The sequence below is a fragment of the Lissotriton helveticus genome, chromosome 8 (assembly GCF_964261635.1).
Source record: "Lissotriton helveticus chromosome 8, aLisHel1.1, whole genome shotgun sequence".
In the NCBI taxonomy this organism is placed as follows: domain Eukaryota; kingdom Metazoa; phylum Chordata; class Amphibia; order Caudata; family Salamandridae; genus Lissotriton; species Lissotriton helveticus.
Window position 1 is genome coordinate 1,692,529,844 of NC_136069.1, and position 22,532 is coordinate 1,692,552,375.

General features: G+C 43.7%; 1 protein-coding gene across 1 annotated transcript in view; it reads right to left on the minus strand.

The window, feature by feature from the left end:
• LOC144774113 (extracellular calcium-sensing receptor-like) overlaps window positions 1-19,491 on the minus strand; it is a 47,201-nt gene extending 27,710 nt beyond the window's left edge. Inside the window, exons 1-4 of the mRNA XM_078659138.1 lie at window positions 19,178-19,491; window positions 17,096-17,387; window positions 7,851-8,693; window positions 3,521-3,748 (exon numbers count right to left, since the gene is read on the minus strand). Coding sequence (XP_078515264.1) covers window positions 3,521-3,748; window positions 7,851-8,693; window positions 17,096-17,387; window positions 19,178-19,491 — 1,677 coding nt within the window. The remainder of the gene's footprint in view (window positions 1-3,520; window positions 3,749-7,850; window positions 8,694-17,095; window positions 17,388-19,177) is intronic.
• Between the last annotated feature and the right edge of the window lie 3,041 nt (window positions 19,492-22,532).

Genomic DNA, 22,532 nt, shown 5'->3' on the forward strand with positions numbered 1-22,532 from the left:
GCCACCAATGTTGGAAATTGGATCCCCGGCTGGCCAGGGCTTTCGCCAAAGTCAGTCAGAGACCACCACACCCAAGTCAGGGCAAGGGAGTTACACGCCAAGATAACCCCTACTCACCCTCTAGGTAACGTGGCGCGAGCAGCAAGGCTAAACTTGGAGGCGATGTAGGTTAAGTATTTGCGCACGCACCCCAGCAACAACAACCAAACACAAAGGAAACTCCACACAAGGTTATGTAAAAATAGCCTTTGTATTATAATAAATATACATCAGATAAAACACCCATCTTGTTACACTGTGCCAACAGGCACGGGCGGAATTTACAAGGGATATTGCACAGGACAGGGCCACTTGGACCACTGTCAGGGGTATCAGCACTTTTAGAAATAATACTTTCAGAAATAGCACTCTAGAAAGTAAAATCAATGTAGCACACAATATACAGATAGAGCACACAACCAGTAATCACTGGTAACAGGACCTCACTAGCACCACCTGTACTAGGGAGAAAAACAACCACCTACATGTCTCAATTCCTGTAGGGGTGTAAAAACAACACACATGATGCATTAACATTCAGAGGTGTAAAAGCACACAATTGCGCCAAACTCAGATAAGTCACCACCTGTGACAGTCTCTGTGTCCAAATGTCAGGGCCTAAACGTGGCAGCTGCCCACAAAGTGCTGGGCAGCTGAATCATCAATAATGGGCCAACGCTGGAGCCTCGCAGGCTCTGCCCAACTGACTGTCTCTCAAGAGCTTCACTAGGCTCTGAACCACAATTATGCCCCTGAGCCTCTCAGGGCTCGTGACACGACATCTGGGCGGGGGAGCCTCTCAGGGCTCAAGAGCAAATGGGGGGGCCAATGTAGGAGCCTCGCTGGGCTCTACGAACAAAATGGCCCCCAGGAGCCTCTCCGGGCTCCTCAACAATGATGCGGGCGTCAGGGCCCCTCACGGGGGACCCTCGAACACGTGGGGGCGCTTGGAGTCCCCCCCTCTGGGGACTCAGGACGACAAATGCCCCCTAAGAGCCTCTCTGGCTCTAAACACAAGGGCGCGAGGTCGCGCTGCTGAGAAGGGCGCGGACACCGACAACGTGTCCCGGCGCCCCTCCCTTCGCTTCTGGCCACACTCACCGGCTCTGGGCTGCAGGCGGCTCCTCTCGCCGCGGGGCTCCTTTCCCCTCGTCCCGGGGCTCTCCTCTCCACTCGGGGAGCCTCGGGGACCCGGCCGGCAGCTTCTCCCTCCCCGGCTCGGCTGAGGAGGCGGGACTTCCGGTCGGCCTTTCCTGGGCCGCGCTGGGATTGGCCGGGCCTCTACCACTTCCGGGTCGCCGCGGGCAGCGCGGCGGCTCGCTTCTTAGGCAGGCAGGCGGCTTCCCAGGATCCGAGGAGTGGGCTCCCTCGTGAATCCAATAAAAACGGGCAAACAAAGCGGCAATGAGCGGGGTGGCACCCGCGCCGTCAAACCGCCACACAGGGCGATCAGATGCCGGGTGGGCACCGGCTGTGCTCTCAAAGCGCTAGCAGCGCTAGAACGAAGGGTAGGCGCTCTCCAGCGCCACCGGATGAAAACACAGCGCTCACAGCGCTAGGGCCAAAATAAAGCGCTTCCAAGCGCTATGCAGGGATTCCAGCGCTCCCCAGCGCTGAAGGGCAGAGAGCAGCGCTCTCAGGCTGCTGGCAAGGAGTCCTCAGTGCTCCTCAGCACTGGAGGACAGGACACAGCTCCAGCAAGGGCTGGAGGCAGGCAGGGGGGGCAAGGCTGGGCCAGAGCCAGCACACTGGGTCTCCAGGCAGGGAGACACCCCAAGTGGCGGTCCTCCTGGCCCCAGCAGCAGCAACAGCCCCCTCTGGCAGGATCCAAAAGCAGAACATTTTCCAAGGGGACACAGCCCCTTCTTATACTAACAAATCCTTTGTCTAAGGTGCAGGGTGGGGGGAAAACCAGTTGCAGCTGGCTCTGGAGCACTCTTGATGGCCCAACCACCCATTTCTTTCACTGGGGAGGCTAGGGTCGTTAGACACACCACAGGGGGGCGGAGCCAGCATTGTGTGGGGAAAACCCAGCCCATCCAGGACACAGGTACACTCCTCCCACACATCACTCATGCTAATCTCCCACTCACCACCGGGCAGACCCATCCAGACTTCCTGGAGCCTGGCATGCCAGCCAGCTCCAGCCAATCACGCTCCAGCACCCTCACAGCACACGCACACATATCTCAATGTCCAGAAGTAGCACTTCCCTTCTAGACACATACATGCCGCAGACACCATCTCGCAGCATTCACTCTCACGAGTTCAGACATACTAAACTCGAGCCTGCACTCCCCACGCATCAGGAACTACCAGGGACACACACATTCCCCATGCATTCCTATGGGAGGGCAGGCCAGCCATACTACACGCACGCACTTTCACTCTGGGACCCAGGGAAAAGTGCGCAGAGACCCAAAAATCACTGACACAGGGTCACAAATAACAGCAAAAAGTTTAGGGGTGAACCAGCCCTGCGGGCCAAGTCCAACAGGCAGTGATGCAGTATTCTTTATTACATGCCGAGAATGCCGTATTAATTATTATATGCAGTGATGCAGTGTGTATTCTTTATTACATGCCAGTGGTGCAGTATTCTTTATTATATGCAGTGATGCAGTGTGTATTCTTTATTACATGCCAGTAATGCAGTATTCTTTATTATATGCAGTGATGCAGTATGTATTCTTTATTACATGCCAGTAATGCAGTATTCTTTATTATATGCTGTGATGCAGTATGTCTTCTTTATTACATGGCAGTGATGCAGTATTCCTTATAACATGGTAGTTCATGCAGTATTCTTTATTACCTGTCAGTGATGTAGAGAGATGCAATTTAATATTTAGCTCCCGGATTCTTGTTGTACTCACGTTCGGAGTGAGATTAAATAGTTGTTAATCCCTAATAACAGGCTTGGAGCCTTTATTGCAATCTTATTCAAACAGAGGGTTGGAGCTTCGAAAAGAAAGTTAGCCTCCTGAATGTAGAACCCAAACTAATAGACCTCTGGGTGCTGCACACTCACATCATACCCTCCCCTCTACTTTAACTAAGAAACCTCTGGAAAATAACACACTTCCTGGTTTTAACTTATCAGTCCCCCTAAATTGACCATTTAATCACTCTCCTTAGCTTGACCCTTTTCTTACTCCTTCTTAGTGCTGAATGAATAAATAGCTTGATGCCAACTGGCTAAATATGTGAGGGGTGTTCACAATGTCCTGTTACATTGCATTTATAGTAGAGTGTTGTTGGTAATCTTTAAAAACCGTTGATCTGTGGCTAAATGTCCTGCAAGGAGGCATTTTGGACAAACAAACATCATTTTGCAGTAGAATTCAATGACTGAAATTTGTTTTGTCTCCATAGATGTGTTCAATATGGAATAAGTATTTTTAAAGGATATGCATCAAACTCTGTTCTCATGCTGCCACCTGCAAACTTTAGTGCGTATTCCTATAAGCACTGACCTCACCTGAGAGGACCCATCGCTCCACAGGATGCCGCTCCTGTTGATGGTGATGTCCTGTCCCTCTGGTGCCCTTGAATCAAAGTTTCCCACCTTGACGAGCTTGAAGACATCTTCTAGAGAGATCTGAACATTGAGGATGTCATAGGAGGCGAGGGCATCGCCATTTGCATCAAAGAAGATTTCCTCCCCTTTTCCAGCCAAAAAATGAAGCCTTTTCAAATAATGAAGAATCTGGAGAGAGAGAAAACCCCCGATTGAAGTTGAAACATCCATCCTGAACGTGATCCTCTGTTCTCAACATCCCCTCATCTGTATCTTGTTCTTGTACTTCTCCAAGACTGTGGTGGGAGGCAGCACTGCCCCCTGCAGGGAGCCAGGGGCTATGTGTAGGTATATTTTATTTTGCGATTACTTAATAGCTAATCTTTGCAATTCCTTATTACGAAATCGCCAACAACTATGTACTAAGGTCCACATGTATGACCAATGGCCACATGTATTCCATTTTGTGACTCACAAATTGCAATCCGCCATGCATAGCTCCCTGACATGAATTCTGATGCTCATGTAAGCCTGACCTCATTTCTGTTTAATCGTCAGCAGTTCGCAGAACTCTCCATCGATCAGTGGGGACTATTTGATTGTTATAAAGGGTAAGACCCCTTTTATGAGATACATAGGAGTCACACGGCTTCCCACAGTGTGACACTAGCATGTGTGTATTCTCCCTGTGTTGTTGTATGTGTTTTTCTCTGTCTCACATAAGTGCTGTGTAAGAGATGACAGTATTTACTGTCCACATCTTGTGGGCAACTTTTGAGAGCTACGTGCAGCATGCGCATGTCTACAGGTTGAGACATTTTTACTGGCACTTCCAGGATTTCAATGACATATCATACGAGATAAGCTGCATTCTAATCTTCTTTGCTTATTATTTTTTTTCTAGGTGGACAATCATAACTTATCTACTTCTGCACCAGGTACTTTACTATTGTGGAATACAACATAATATATCACATCATAGGTATGGGGTAGGTTCACCATCCCCCTTTTATTAGTCCTGAATAAGGGCTGTGGTTCCGTTATGGACCATTAGACACGAAACATGTTGACCCGATTTCACTACTTTTCACTCCAAGCTACTTGGGCACATCACTCACCACCAGTAGCTTCAACCAGTATTTGGTCATGTTAAATGCTGCCAGGAGAACCTCCACATTTAAATAGTTTTCTTGGTAACTCCTAGACCATTGTATTCTTTATCCCTTACTTTTTACCACCCCACATACCCAAACTCCCTTGCACACACACCTTCCATCATACGTAAAAAATAAAAAAAAGATCTCCACCAAAATGACCCTTCATGGGGCCCGTAGGGCATTGCAGCACCGGCCCAACGAGGACCAATGACAAATGATGTACCATGACATCCTTAGGGGTGTGTGAGGGCAGCAAGAAACAATCTGTAGGATTCCCCTTTATGCTCCCGTATACTTGAGAGTCATCATTCTTTTTATTTTACCTCCTTTTCACAAGAACAGGGCCTTTATTCACCCCTGGTCCCCCACTTCTCTTTGTTGTGTGTGTGCTTTTTCACTAAAGCTGTTTTTTTTAAAATGCAGTACGTCTACCTTAAAGGAAAACAGGATGCATTTAAAAAAGAAAAATGAAACATTTCTGTTTCAGTTTTTGAGAGTCGGCCCTGTGGGCTACTTCCTGTTCTTGGAAAATCACAAAGGGGGAGGGAGGTCTCCTAAGGACCCCCTCCTGTGTGTGACTGGCTTACCAACTTCTTGAAGTAGGCGGTATACTGCAATTGTTTTGCAACCATATTCCGGATGCAAAACAATGGTACACTTCCCTGTGACTCGCAATTAGAAAGGGATGAACTAAACACAACCCTTCCTTAAACCAAATGGCAAACCCTATTTTGCGAGTCGGTAACAGGTTACCAAGTCACAAAATAGGGTTGATACTTGCTGCAGCCCATTTTAGTAGTCATAAACAGCCGAATTTGCTGTTTGTTACCAATAAAAATGGTCGTTTGTGTGGCCCAATGCGTCTTCGACACATTTAGTGATGTCCGACGGGGTCCCAGTTGACTTACCTCATTAATATTTATGATATAGGTCTTAATATGCGGCTTCTTGGGAATAGCTAAAAACACAGGGATGAAGGCCTGCTGAGACAGCAGCCCCCCATGTCTATATTTGCTTTTAAATAAAGCAATGTGTTATTAAGAAAATGCAGCCTGTTTGCCTAAGAGGAAAATGGGATGCATTTCAAAAACAAAAATGAAGTTTTCTTTTCATTTTTTAAGTGTAAGCTGTTGTCCGTGGGACCAATGCGTGCTCTTAAACAAAGTTTTTGCATATATTTACAAAGGGGAAGGAGTCCACTAAGGACCCCTTCCTGTTTGTGAATGGTTTGTGAATGGGGTACCACCAACTTCAAGTGGGTGGTAAAATGCAAATGATTTACAACCATATTTTTGTTGCATAACATTCTTACATACCACTGTGAGTCGCTATTAGGAAGGGACGCCCTTAACACGCACCTTCCTAATATCAATTCTCTAACCCATTTTGTGATTCGGTAATAGGGTACTGAATTGCAAAATGTGCCTTTTTTGCATAGAATCTGAGAATTGGGCCGTTTGCGACATGAAAAGAGTTGGTAAGTCAACTGCGACCCCGTGAGACATCATTATATGTGTCAAAGGCGCATTGGGCCACATGCACAACCATTTTTAGTGGTCACAAACAGCAAATTGGGCTCTATTGGCCCTCCATCAGGGGAAAGTTTGAGATCTTAAAGTTAATCACCACCGTTTCCCACAGAATCCATGGGCGACCTATGCATTATCAAAATGCATTGGGACTGACCAATTGGGACCCCTACTTTATTGTCAACCAATGCCAAGCTTTGGATTCCTGTGCAACTCTTGTGATAGTTCACTTGTTTACCACTGCAAAAAGAATTTATGAAGAAAAAATAATAAATTCAATTGTCTGATCATTAATGGTTTAAAGCATTTTTAATGGGATCATTCCACTCATCTGGAGAACAAGCTGTGCACTGAGGGGACGTCTCCCCTAGGGGGACGCTTTCATGATACAGTAGAATGCTTGTGGACCAGGGAGCGATACCCGATCTGCGCACACAACATTTAAATTGATTGAAACTCACTCTTACTTCTTTGAATTTTGGTGTGCATGTACCACCTTTGACAGCATTGCATACCCTCCATGGAGCAGCCACGCTTTTCACAGACAAACCCTTAATGGGTCATGTAGTCTCAATTCCAACCCTGTTGTGTAACATTGCATATATTTGGAAACCTGTATATACTCCACGGTGAATTTGAAGTGTCCTTTCAATGATGTCTCTCCCTCTGACTCCAGTTCAAGGTGCACACACAGCGTGACTGATTCCAAGTGAGAAGGTGGGAGGAGATGTGACAAGTCCACAATTAGAAGGCATAACTGGAATGGGGGAGGCACCCTTGCATATCATCACGGTGCAGTCGCAATTTTAATAAAAATTGTATAACCCTAGTGGATCACATACTCCCACTGCAATCCTGGTAGTTTGGGTATTAAAATAACACCAATTTACAAAATAACTTTTCTTCATTACCTCATGGTGCATTGAATAGAAAGTTTTGATTGGACCGGACACGCACAGGTCATTGTTCTGCCCTGCCCCATTCCCACCGCTCATGCAGGTCTATATCTTACAAATTAGCGTCACACTCATGATGATAGATGAAGTCCATTCAATTTACAGCAGTTTAACCAGTTCGTGGATCCAGCTATTTTCTGGACTAAAGGCCACTAATTTGAACTTAGCAACAGAATTACAATACAGAAGTAGGTCCAAAAAGAAGAATTATGTCACAGTGCTCCAGTGCAAAGTTATAAAAGTTTCTGAAATCTAAAGGAGAAGTGGAGGCTAAAGTAAATTGCCAGGAATAGAGGAAAACTAAAAAGAATAAATAAAAGGAACTTTGAATGTAATCGGTTTCGTTTTAGTGGTATTTCAATTTATCATAAGTATAAGCTATGAGTAGAGTTAATTTTTAACTGAATATATTAGAATGCTGTCAAATACATAGAAAAATAGATTACACCAATTACTGTTAAATTTACTACTAACAAATTCATAGTTTATCTCTGACAAATTCAACTACTATTTACAAATTCAACTACTATTTACACAATCCTTTTTAAGCTATCCAGCCAACACAGCCCAAAAATTCAAACAGTGCCACCACAAAGCTGTTCCCATGATTCATCCCTAAATTTCCTACATTTTTCTGTGTTGACATTACCTGCCAAGGTCGGATGTGGTTGATGTCAGCACATCTTCCGTTGGTAAAGGGACCTTTCCCTGGTGGGCAGGATAACAGCGTGTTCAGTGCATGTGCAAAGGCGTAGGCTGCTGTGTAGCTGTGGTAGGTGTAGCTCAGGTCATTGAGTTCAAAGATTGGCTTGTCTACCTCATTCAAAGCCTTCTTCCCAGAGCAGGGCATCACCTGCCCTCCCTGCTCCTCGGGGCTGGTGCTCCCAGTCTGGTTGGGCTGGTACCACCTACAGTGGAATGCCTGCTCCAAGAAGCTGTTAATGAAGATGTCACCAGGAGATTTGTCTGGATGCAGATTATACAGAAATGCTTCAAATCCTGGCATGGCGCCTGTAGAAGGTACAAGTCCCAGAGTGCCGTTGAGTATTTTCCATGCTTGATTTGCGAAGATTCCAGGGGTCATGGCAAAAAGTGCAGAGAACACCCAGACTTTGTGCACCACATTCTGTGCATAAATAGTTTCTAACAAGAGCTTGATGTGCATCTCCGCACTGTGGACGATGATCACCTTCACGGAATGTCTACGGATCCTTTCCAGAACTTTGAGGACCCTCTCTTTGGAGTACAGCAAGTGCATTTTCTCAATAAACGCCACACAACCACCATTTTCCTCATTCACTTTTCTTATTTCTTGGCCTCCCTGCAGGCCCACCTCATCATCTGAGATGATCATGCCCACCCAGGTCCACCTGAAGTGACCTATGAGGCGAGCAAGAGCAATATTCTGGAAGGTGTTTCCAGGTACAGTGCGAAGGAAAGATGGAAACTTGACTTTGTCACTCAGGGTGGACAGCACAGCTGAATGGCTGATCTGTCAAAAATATAAAGTATTCCACAAGAGGTTTATTAGGAAGACATTTTACTACTATCATCAAATGAGCAGAATGAGCAAAAGAGTGTGTTTACTTTTTGAGTGCATGCACATGTGTGCATGCATGTGCACATGTTTGCATGCGCTTGTGTGTGTATGTGCACCTCTATGTTTATGTTAGTATGTTGTTGCATGTTCAGGCATGTGAAGAATCATGCACATGTTTGTGTTGGACTCTTACCTATATATAAACAAAGTATATGTAGTCAATTCACATTAATTATGTGATGGGCTAAATGCTGAGCTTTTGTTTGCATGTCATGCCTACTGTTACATTTTGCACAATCATTCAACCATTGTCAATGATGCATAGCATGCCAAGCTAACAGGCTCCACTTCAGCTGCATCTGGTGGGTGAATATATCTCATTTATTTTAAACTTTATTTAGGCCATAGACCAAACAAGTCACAGTTCAAATATACAATACATAAAATCAATATACAAAATATTCAGGTTAAAAAAGACCACAATATATCATTACAAGTACACAAAATCTACATCCGCATTATGACACATAAAGTAAATAAATCACCAAACAACAGCTAATAACATACATGTGCTAATTACAATGGATTTGTTTTATTTTTACATCACAAAATATGTACATGGATTACAATTAAGTAGCCAATCTTAAAAATACTTTTAATTGTATTACTAAAAACAACTAAAATGCACATCAGTTTAATTCACTAATGCCCATCAATGGCTATTCTTTATAGCTGTCACTAGAGAAGCACAAGGTGAAAGTAGTTTATGTTGATTTGGTCAAATGTTCTCTAAAAATTTAGAAATAGAGAAAATTATACTAGGCACAGTATCAGTCGTACAGATCCTTAGGGCAACCTGAAACTGGTGAACTCATAAGAGACGATATAGTGGGGCAATCCAGCGCTTGTGATGCTTTGTACGTATTAGGCAAAAAACAGATGGGCATCAGTTTTGTCACATGCTGGACAAAGTTTAATTTTCCCTGAGTTACCCTTCCATTGAGCTGTAAAAGTGGCCAGAGGAAGAGTGCCTGGCCTAAACTACATATAAAGAGCTTTAATGAAAGGGGGGCAATTCCATCCATGTAGATCTCCAGGGGCTGTATTACATAAGTGGGCGTATCAGGCGTTTGTTCCCGCTTTGTGTGCCCCCGGGGCAATTTGATATTATGGAAGAGAACACAAATGGTTGTGCGTCCCCTTCTATATTATTGATAGCGCTGGCCCACTTAATGTAAATGTGTTGTATTTGTATAGCGCGAACAGTAACCCGGAGGCATCCCGGCGCTTGTACTCCTACCACAAGGGAACCCCTCCTGGCTTTTCCTTGTGAGGTGTCCACTCCTGGGCATCCCATGGTGAAACCAGGCATCCCTTGTGCATCGGGGGCCGTTGTGGAGACTAAGCAAGCTATTGCCCAGAGTTGCAGCGTGGGGCCCATGCTTAGATTCGGCACTGAGGCGAGAATATCCGGTCAGAGGAATTTAAGCCCGATCCCGCCGAGGCGGGAATCGAACCCTGGTCCCTGGCCAGCGTTCTGCATCAAGGTCTGCCGCTCTAACCATTGAGCCACACTTCTCCACCTCCACTTAATATGCCAGCACTACCTTCAGATGGTATTCCCTTATTTGCATAGGGGCATGCCCTATGCAAATGAGGTAACTCTGCGTCCTCAAACCATGCATCATGACATCCAATATTTTATGGAGAACAACAAACGACTCTGTAAATAAATGAAAATTTGGAATGAACTCCCAATACATTTGGGCGTGAACACCCTCATTGTGCGCTATACACTCCCTCCTACCTTCTTTCGATTATTATTTATCGTTATATCTCCACAGGAAGAGCATTGATTTGGGGCTGATCTATTAAGGTTAGCCCGGAAAGATAGTAACAGTGGAAAGCGGTGACTCTCATTTCAGGACACTACCTCCCTTTCAAGGCTCTCATTTACTAGGTTTTGGCGCAGGGCCGTTCCGCAAGAAATCTTACTGCAATGCCTTGCGTCAAAAGAAAAGGTCTATAACATACGGCGCATTCCTGTCCTTTTTCCATGCACTGGTTCACAATGGGCTGCCATGCGCCAACGCAGGCACCCTTGTGCTATGGTGCAGGATGTCTGCGTTGTAAGGGTGATTGGTTTCGTGCAGGACAATCACAAGAGGTGTTTTCCTCTTTCTATGTGTGCTGCAGAAATGAGGATATTTCTCCTCATTGCGCCTACCTAATGCCACCACTGGGGTGACATTAGAATCTGATCCATTCCCAGGTTTACGATTCCTTGAATGCTCCTTATTCCATGGGTGTTATGTGGGAACATCCACAGCAACACCCATTAAATGCCCCTTTCACGTGGTGTTATGCGTGAAAGGAGCACATTTTTACAAGGCCATAAGAAGCCACACAAAGTGGCTTGCATGGCCTAATAAATATGCTGTGGCACATTGCGCCTCTGGAGCATCAAAAAAGTGACACTAGGATCCTTGTAAATGAGTAGCCAAGAATGTTTTCACAAGAACTAATATTTGAAAGAATATGAACAAGGTGGGTTCTTTCTGAAGGTGGGGCGTCTATCAGCATCAGACTTTGTTCTACCATTGCTGGCTCTCAAGTGATGTCTTACACAAAGGTCCAACAACGAGGGCCGGACTGGCCATAGCAGGCACCGGGCGATCCCCCGGTGCGCTGCACGGGTGGGGCCGGTTCTGGGCCCCTGGGGCCGTTTTTGTTACAAAATCGGCCCTGTAGCAAAGTCGGCCGAAAACCGGCCCGGCAAAGAGTTCGGTGGCACCTCCAATCCCCCCACCCCCCGAGTGCCAACAACTGTAAAGATACGTTAGAGGAAGTTTTTAGGTAAAGACCTGGAAGCTGGGGTATACCCCAATATGAATCTTCCTCACTTACAATTTCCTTTAACAATGCTGAGGGTTCCAAACATACATTAAACCCCCCCCTCATTATTTAGGTCACTCTGTGACAATCATAGCAGTAAAATCTATTGGAAGAAACACTATTGGAGACTCAATTGATTTTGGAAAACTCCTGTGGTAAATATTTTCTTTTTACTTTATTGGATTAGTGGACTTCTAGCTCAGAGGAGTTGATCAAAAGCTGCCTGGCTTGATATCCTGGAAAAATCTTAAGACAAACAGCAAGGCCACCCATCGGTCTACCAGTAAGGGGCTTGTGTCTTGGAACATAAAGGGTCCTATAACTTTGCTTATGCGATGGGGTGATTTCCCAAGTTTCCTGAAACATGAGGACATCACCGTATTCAATAAAGACTCCCCAATCCACATGGGTTAATTTGCCCCCAAGTCCAGCTAAGTTCGGGGAAACCAAGATATAGTTGTCAAATTGACTATTTATAGAAGTAATTTGAGATCCCTGCATAAAAATAGATGAGTCTTTAATAAGGGGGCCTGTGCTATCACTCAAACTAACTTGGTACACGTCCCTACAACTTATTTGGTTGTAAACAGCCGGCAATGGCGGTGAATTTTCTACAAAAAGATTAGCAATGTTTGGGGACGTTGATAGTGAGCAAGACCCAAATGATTTTCTAATGGGGTCACCAGAGAAAAGTGAGGAGAATTTGAGTATGTCTGTGTACAATTGGAACTAACGAGTGATGCCATTAATGGGACAGGGAGATGTGGATGCAAATTAGGATTTGAATAGGCCACTCATTCCCTCCTAGGATTTTGGGCAACTATTAGTAGGTGGATCGATTTTGGGTTTGCCAGACACTTTGGTGAACAAAGGTGCAACTTGTGATTTTTAGGTTTTGCACCTAAATTGGTGGGTTAGACAGATTGCAAAATATGCTCTACTTCCTCAATAAGGGATTCTAGAGCATGTAATGTGCTACTTTGTGGTTAACAATCAAGAATTTACTGTAGGCTCAGCTACAAATTTTTCCGAGTACTTCCTTTTGCCCATTATTACAAAACTTCACTAAGAATGAAAAGAGAGAATAACAATTAGGAAGTATCAAACCCAGGTACCGAAGCACATGATCTCCAAACAAGAGAAAAACAAAGCACAGGGCAACAATACAACAGGTCTAAATCAAGTACCACTTCTACCAGTCTTAAAAGTTCAGCAAAAATTCTGGTTGCACAACTTGATTCGTATACTTTATAGGCGCATCAGCACGACGGTTTTATATAATTCGTATAATTTTCAGAATTTTCAGAATTGATTATCAATCTAAGCCCACACTGTTATCATAAGCATGTTGTATTGTGCTATTGTACTGCTGAATGTCAACTATGATTCCCATGATCAACCATTTGACACTTTATTGTATGGACTACCATCTCAAGTATCAATACCAACTGTCTGATTGTCAAATGTTAATCAGTGATGACGATGTGGATCTGGTTTGATCTTATTTTATTCTTATTTCACTTTCTTATCTTCATATCTTCTTATTTTCTTACTTTCATTGACCACTGTAGTGTACTCACATGACTGTATCGCATTAATGTCTGTATATTTGCTTTCTGTTTTATGAATAAAAATAAAAACGACTTGAACACAAAAAAAAAGGTCAGCAAAAATACAATAAACTAAATCTAACAATAATATAATACAAAAAAACAAAAGAGTGAAAAGAAAAAAAGCTACTTTAAAACTCTATAGGATTTTGAAATGAACTTTGAAAACCCCTCTCTTACACAGTAAACAAATATAAGTAAAGGAAAGAGAAAGGGAAGAAGGACTTGGCGATGTGCCAAGTATTAAAAGCTTAAACTCAGACTCAGAACACATGAACTATGAAGCCCCGGGGGATACAAGAGGCAGAACTAACAGAACCTTATACATAAAGACTTTGTTCAGGCCCGCACAGGTATATGGAGGCTCAACAAACATGGAGGGGACCACGGGGATAGGGGCGGGACCATAGTTATATGTGAGAAATGAGCTTGAGTGAAGATGAGGTCAACTAGAAATGTAGGATCTGTCTAGACTAAAGAAGAAACATATCAAATACACTGTATTAAAGTATAGATACACCACGGTGTGATCTCTTTAGATTTGTCATTGCTTTTTGATGCAGCTTCTGATTTAAGGAAGGAATATCATTGGATATATTATTGGTTTGCTCTCTCCAAAACCTAACAGAACTCTACACAAAAATACTCCAGCACCCTAATTCACAGAGAGTGGTGCTATAGCTTGGCAAGAGGAAGATGAACCCAGTCTTTAATCATTGGGTTGCTTGGTATTCCCAGCAACCCAATGAATAAAGCCTTGGTATTCCCAGGATTGTGGGGTATGGTGCTGGTAACATAGGGGCATATTACCAACAACTAGCAATATTTATCGCTAAATCACTAAATGGGCTTAGCGAGTTTTTTTTTTTATCGCCAAGCATCACCGGATATTATCGCAGAGATAATGTGCTATTAGCAACGTTTATCTCTAAAGCGATAAAATATCCGGCGATAGCAGCGAAATGCGTTAATATCACTGAGAATACAGCGATATTCATGCATTAACGCCAATAGGGTCTTAGCCATAATATCCACCTCCCATTGGATATAATGGCTAAGAACTGGTCTAAGCAGGCGAATATCTCCATCGCTACGCCTGCGTTGATAATAGGCGAAAACGATGTTAGCCACTGTTTTCAGTCGCCAACAGGTTGGGTATGCCCACTTTGCATGTCATTAGCGATAAATATCCCTGACGTGCAAAGCGGGTCCCAAACCGCTCGCTATCGCCTACTGCTGTTAGCGACAGCTTGCTAATAGGGCGATAGAATTATCGACCCTTAGCAGCGGAAAACCGCCGCTAAAGCGGCAATAATCTCTTATCGCCCTCCTTGATAATATGCCCCATAGTTCTGAAGACTTGTAGTGACTACTAGCCGGCAGCATGTCAGTGACCCAAAGGGGACTGAGGAATGGAGTAGCACCTTCTGTTTGACAAACTGACACAATATTTAGAGGCATGCATTTTCTCAAAGACTAGTCTAGGGCCTGATTTATATCTTGGTGGTATGTATACAGCAACAGAGAATAAATATTGGTGAGATAATGGCCTGCCTGCCATGTTTATATGTGGGAAGATCATAGGAATAATCAGTTTCCACCGTGATTATCCCTCTCTGGCAGCCCTGTGGAGTAAGGGCCATTGGAGGCAGACCTCAAATTCTATCCACCTGGTTTAGATGGGTGGAATTAGAGGTCAGTTTTCAATGCCCATCATAACCAGGTAAACACTGGCGGCAAAGGGCAGTGAAATCTGCTAAATGCTCCCCTCGTCATAAGAGTCCTCTCATTTTATTTTTATTTTCAAAAGAAAATCCTGTCTTGGGATTCTCTTTTTGAAAAGAAAACTGTTTGGTGCAGGGATCCGTTCTGCACCAAACAACTAAATATATTGACAGGTATCACTGTGGTGGTGGTTCTTGGCACTGCTTTATAAATTACTGCAAGCTTGGTGCTTGTTTATAAATCTACCAGGAAGCCCCCCCTGCAGGGAAATTGAGCAATTTACTCCATTGCTTGAGTGAGTGGTAAGTGATCTTGATGCCGTACTACCTTATTGCAAAAACAACAGTTGATGGACAGAATGCAGAAGAATGTCATACATTCACCCCAGTACAGAGATCTGGGCCTAAATCCATCGGGCCTCATGTATGAGGCGGTGCGTCACTTTTGCGCCGCCGGTGCGTCACTTTTTGTGACGCACTAGTGGTGTAAAAAATTTGCCTTGTTGCACCATATTTACAAAGTGACGCATCTAGGTAGATGCGTCACTTTGTTAACCCCTGCGCTACATTATACCTACGCCAGGTATAATGTATGCGGGGGGGCGTTCTGACGCAAGACAGGGTCATAGAAGTGACGCAGTGAAATCTATAAGATTTCACTGCGTCACTTCTAGGACACAAATGCGTCAATTTCTTAAGCCTGCCTCACTGCAGGCGTAAGACTGACGCAGGTCCTTACACATGCAGCTTGCCCCAAGTGAAAGGACACATTGCTGGAGTTGCGTCACTTTTGTGACACACTCCAGCAATTCGTCACTTTTGCGCCATACAGATACGTCAGAAATACTGATGTATCTGTAACTCCTTGCGCCATGATGCGTCATACTGTAAACATGACGCATCATTGGTCTCGCAAGGAGGGCGCAGTGAAAAGCGACGCACCGCTGCTTTCACGCAGCGATGCGTCACTTCTCATAAATGAGACCCCTTGTTTTTTTGCACTCCACACCACCCCAGTTCAGACATGGTCATATGCAAATCAGCCTTGACCCTGTGCCTCATGGGAACAGTCCAGCCCGAACTTCCAAACCATGTCTTTCCTGGACCGGAATCAAGCATCCTAGGACCGATTTCTGGCTATCAGCCGTCTTCAGCCAGGATAGCTTGACTACAGCGGTGTGGAGAGCATGGGACTCACGTCTGAGCATACCCATCCCACTCGGGTGGCAAATGCAAAAACAACAGTTGATGGACAGAATGCAGAACAATGTCATACATTCACGCCAGTACAGAGATCTGGGCCTAAATCCATTGTTTTATTGCACTCCACACCACCCCAGTTCAGACATGGTCATATGCAGACTACCTTTCTATCACTGAACAACAAGCCCAGATGCTGACAAACAGGCTGCAAGGCAGGTATGAAGGGGTCATAGCAAAAGAGTGAAAGAGAGAAAAAGAAGAAGGAAGAAGAAAGAGAATGACCAAAAAACAGTGACAAACAGAGAAAGCAAAGATGCAAAAGAACCTGCACGAGTGATATATGGGGGCAATAAATGTATGGTGATGGATGAAAGAGGCATGAGGTGGAATGGAAACTGCATTGCCTTGGAGTTCGACAACCCCAAAGGTTCAGTAGCATCATCAATGGGCTTCTGAATCAAAACATAGGGACCCTGCACTTGATATTTTAGAAATTTAAGCCCATGAAGGATCACCAGCTGGGAAGGACCTGTAATGACCTTCACACGTTCTTAACCATCTTCTGATATAGATGGTGATATTGATGCTCAGGTGCGGTCTGATGAGATGTATTGTAAATCAGTGCAGCACATGATCAGGCACATTTCATATTGGCAGGTGACCCGAGGAGAAATCATCTGATCAGGACAATTTTCAAATTTCCTACAATAGTAGGGTGTTCATTTTTGACTCAAGTCATGTTACTGCAACAGACAGGGCTGTGAGCTGCAGCGCGGGGGCACACTAGTGAATGTAACCATGCACTTTATAAGCTTACTTATTATTATTTATTATTAAGTGATGAAGAATTGTTTAAACCAATACATTATGTCTGTAGTCTTCACAATTAACCTGGTCTTTATTAAAAATATTTTCTTTGTACCTGTGGGTAGTGAAAGCTTCCCATGATGACTGCCATGGGGACGGTCAGTGAGGACATTGTTTCTCCAATGATTCCAGCAAGGAGAGGGTGGCGCCGGCAGCTGTAGCCAGGCACTGGTCTATCCTTACCAGAGAGCAGCTCCAATGTGCCCTGGATGGCCCTGGCCTCGGACATGCAGGAGTCAAAGATCCGGAAGCCCAAGGTGATATTTGATAGTAAGTCTGGATTCTGGTTAATTTCTTCTATGGCAAAAATCATTGCCAACACTTCCCGGTAATACCTTATGTGGAATCTGCATAATAAATAGACATTGTTTGGTCAATCAGTGATGAAAATGATTTAAAATATATGATAAAATAAAAACAGTGAATACAAGTATTCATCACCAGTACCAAGTGAAAGATTAGTATTATACATACTGTTAGTTCAACGCATGAGCAGCGATTTTGGATGTGGATGGATAAAAGTTTTATCTTGCATGTCAGAGATAAACATTTTGGGCCTGATTTAGACATGGGTGGACGGATCGATTGACTCTGTCACTATGGTGAACCCCAAATCTAGAGTTGTCCACCGGCTTGTGGACATTTCAAACATGACGGCTGTTCATCACATTTTTACAATGTTTTTCATTTTTCAAAATCAAACTCCCAAAGCTTGAGTTTGGTTGTGAAAAAGGAAAACTAATGACTCCAGGAGGCCATCTTGACTTTGTAGGAGATCTTGTTCCACACCTCTTGTGGATTTCAAAAAGGTATTGATAGTCCTGTTCTTACATAGTTCACCTCATTCTTAGCAAACCACTCTCAAATAGTAAGAATTGGGGACGCAATCTCAGTTCAAGTTAGTCTGCACCAAGCTGTCCGCCATAATTCGATTCCCTCCAAAACCCTTTTCAACCTCCAATTCTAACCTCACTGCATGATCTACAGAAACTCAGAGGTCTTCTTTCACATGTATGCCGATGACACCCACATCTACCTGAAGATATCAAACCCAGAAGACTCAACCAACTACCTGAATTGACTTTAAGCCTGGTTGGCACAAAATCATCTCAAACTAATCCTGGTGAAAACGGATATCTTCTCATACAGCCAAAGGAAGCTAACTCTTTGAACCAAGGCCAAATGGAACTCCTCCCAAACACCGATGACTATCCCTTCATCACTCAGAATGTCAAATCTCTCAGATTCAACCTTGACAGATTTCTTAACCTCCAGAGCCATATTGCCTTCATGGATAATAGTCCCTGGGACCAGCTAGGGCTGCTTTGGGGAATCAGGAACCTCATCTCAGCACAAGACCTTTACCTGTTGTCCAGGTACTTGTGCCAAGCAGACTGACAGTTAAATTGCATAGCCAAAGTCCACCTAGGTCCACTGAGCAGTCCTACATGCTGCAGCCCTCTTCTTGACAGGACACAAGAAATTCAACCACATCTAGATGTGGTTGTTCTCTTCTGTAGCTGTCCATAGAGATGAGGCCTCAATTTAAAACTGCCAAAACCACTCATAAAGCTCTTCACTACTTTTGAGCCTTGTACCTCTCCTAACAACTGCCTCCCAAGAATCGGGAACTCTCTCCCGCTGACCCTCCAGCTAACCACATGTCATGTCACCATCAAAAAAGATCTTAAAGCTCTTCTCTTTAAAGAACACCTGGCCTAAACAACACCTTCTCCCCAATCACATCTCATCCTCAACCTACCTAAACTATTGACATTCCTCACATGGCACTGTACTACCTGCTTTTCTTTGCTATGTTTTTGCTATTTATATAAGTGAAGCACCTGGGGGAGGCTAACCTGGTGACCACTCTACCTTCAATGTTCACGTATATTTGTTATTTATTATGAATATGTTTTGAGCTTATTGTAAACAACTATGATGTCCCAGAGCAGTGTCCACGCTATATAAAATCACAAAAAAACTAGAAGATATGATCTGTTAGGGGAAGTTCTTCATAGAGAAAGCAAAAAGTAAGCCATTTTGCCTTTGAAAATACAACAAAAGTATTTGCCTGTCCAAGGGTGGGAATTGAAGGGCAGGCTCCCATCCCCTCTCAGCACTTCCACCCACATACTGATGCTTGCATACGCAGACACATACATTCACATCCTTTGGCATCTCATTAGGTGTATAAAGTGTTATAAGACTGCAGTACAATGTAGAAACTCTCATACTGCCCTTACTTCCAATCAGTACTGCTACAAAGCCATAACCTGCACTTCCTGCCATGAGCACTTCAATCACAGACCCTGCTTTGTCCCCATCCATAAACTCTTCTAATGCTGCCATCAGGGAGATATTTGAAGTTGTACTATCACTCAGTTCACTAACTCCATACCAGGGTCCCATAAACTCCAGATCTGCACACCCGTATCGACAAATGGGCATGTGCGACTCAAATGCAGTAAATCTTTTTAATTTGTATTTTTTGAGGAAATATTTTCCTACGGATGGAAGTGCAGAATTCCTTTTCAGGAACAGACACTGAGGGAGGGAAATGTTATTCTAAGAAAGCATATGAATTTTTGTTTGAGTGTGTCTGTCCACCCATCAAACTTAGCAGGCTTTGGAGAACTGTAAACAGGTTTGGTTTGATTTGCTCTATCAGATTTTAAAAAACATCTGAAACTGACCTGACGCTACTTCATTCAAAGGGCACTATGTCTTGGGCTGCTGTAGTCTCATAATACATGGCAGAAGATTCCATGAAGAAACTGTGTAGAAGGTTCCCAGAGCTTGGCTGTGCTTGGTTGAGTGGTGTCCAGTCAGGGCAACTGTGAAAAGAATAGAAACTCCCAGCTCTGTTTTGAAAATATATACAATGGGGCTGCTTTCCCTATCCAAAAGGTATGTCTAAGGCACTGAAATCAAGAGGTGCTTTCATCTGATGTTGGCCAGAGCAAATTCATTGTCCCTCTCATTCACTAACTCCAGTAGATATCTGTATAGAATATTCAACTTGCTGGTTTAGACTGGTTGCATGTTGGATTTTGGAAAGTCCCCACTAGATTTTGGAATGTAGGCTAAATGTCAGTGGTCAATATCCTACATTAACCACTTGAATTGGCCACTGAAATGGAAAAGCCTTTGAACTAGGTTGTCATGATTGGTCTGCAAAGCGTATCCTCTTTTTTGCAGAGAATGGATACGGAGATGTTAGGAGCTAAGCCCAGCTGATCGTTTGTTTTCCTTCCAAGGAAAAACTCTCTTTCGGTCGTAGTGTGATAAACACAGCTGATCTGCTATGAACAGTATGCAGTGCACTGGCACTCTTAAAATGTTAAGGCAAGTTAGCTACTCAATTTTCTTATGTTGTAGAACATAGAGGAAGATTTAGGGTGCTAGGCTATAAGGAACATTCTAAAAATGTTTACAATTCTTTATTTTATTCTCACTGCTAGCAACATGCACACGTGATGTCTTAATTATATTCTCTGCAGTATTATTCATGAAGCAATCAACATAATGAAACTGTTGAAATGACCAATTTAAAATATATAGAGCCTTTTCTTACTGTTGTGCTTGACTGGGCTATTCTAAGAAAGAAATCAGGTTTGAAGTACCACTGCATGCCTGAATCATTTATGGGCTGGTAGTTACCCGGAAAGCACAAGCACCAGGCCTCCAGAAATGCTCAGTGGGTTGTGTGCAGGGGCTGCAGTAATCTGGACTTCCTTGTGCAGTTATCACAATGAGGGTAACCTGCTGAGTAATTTCATCTACGGTCTTTCTCCACTATATCTAAACTCACACTAAGAAAGCTGGACGATCTACATAAAGTCTAAAAAATTGTGTGTGTGGGTGTGTGCGTAGGGAGGTATATATGGGCAATGGACAATTTGTCTTGTAAAGACGAGAACCCTCACTCACCCGAGGGTGACATGCTTCATCATTGGGTTCCCTCTTGCACACTTTGTCCGCAAGGTACACAGTGTGGGCTACAACTCTCCCGCAGAAGAGGAGCGTGTGGTGTTTTATAAATCCCCCAATGTACTCAGGAGCGAGGGGCAGAGTGCAAAATAACATCAATGGTGAATTAAAACTAACTCCTGGTGGACAAAACTAAATTTGAATATGGTCCCCAGTTGTTAGGACTAAAAAGTGAAGTGAAAAAGGGTTATGGATGTTACCCTTTCAGGATATGGTCAACATGTTTCTGCCTATTGACCTTCAAGTATGTGTCATTCTTCAGCACCTGTTTATAGTCACTCTTCTCAGTGTGTGAAAAAACATAAATATGTAAAAAAAAAACATACCATCCTTTAATCAATGGCATCCATCAGAGATACCAACCACAGTCTGGTCCACCGTCTGCTGTAAGAACATAATCATATAGTCACTTCAATTCGTATATAAAATCACCCTATATATCCAAAAACCCACAATTGTGTATCACACGAAAAACATCACTGTCAGTGCCAAATCCCAACACACGTGCGTGAACTACGCAAACTACAATAGTTCTATATAAATTGTCTCACCTAAATGGTACCCTTTGTGAACCTCCTCCTTCACGAGGTCCTTTAACACCAGGTCTCTATAATCACAAAATTCCGAAATTGTGGCGTACTCTGAAGCTGTTGCAAACTAGTACTAGCAAGGTCATTAGTCTCTCAGCAAAACACATCCTCATTACTATTAGAATTTCAATTTACCCTCATATTAGGTGTAGGTAGCATGAAACAATAACCCAAAATTTACTATAGTGTCATTGTCCCAATTGTCTCTCTTATGTTTACATTTTTCTAACCACCTTCCAGATAGGGCAAGTGGCATGACAGTGCACAGAACTAAGTTCATACACCCGCGGGTTAGAGTTACAAATCTAAAGCCTGTAGACCTGGGCTCTAGACCCAGAGGTAAATACCAGAGGGAAGGGAGAGCATCTGGGCTGGATGTATGACATTACAACGCATGCTTTTACATCGCATGCCTTTACAATGCGGTTTTTACATCGCAAACCTTTACAACGCATAGCGCTTTGGGGTGCTGGATAGTGAAAAGTTTAATTTACTATTCCAACTCCAGTCCCCGTGGATACTAGGGAAGGTGTTGAATAGTAAATTAAACTTATTCCCTATCCTAGAGCGCCCCCAGCGCAATGCGTTGTAATGGTTTGCGTTGTAAAAGTTGCGTCGTAAAGGCACTGCGTGGTAAAAGCTGCGTTGTAAAGGATGTTTCCCATCTGGGCTACTCCAGGTGGTATGTCAGATATTCAGAATTGTGCATTCAAAGAATCTGATCCTTCAGAAGCCCTGCAGATGGTGGTTTTAGTGTCCAGATTGGCCATTTATAGATATGAAAATCCCACTGCTTCTGATTAAATATTGTCAATGACTCATAGATTTATAGTATTCCCTCCGGTGTTTCTTGCAGCATATTACATCTTCATCACCATTGGTGTTCGGGTTTACAACTGGGCAATTTGA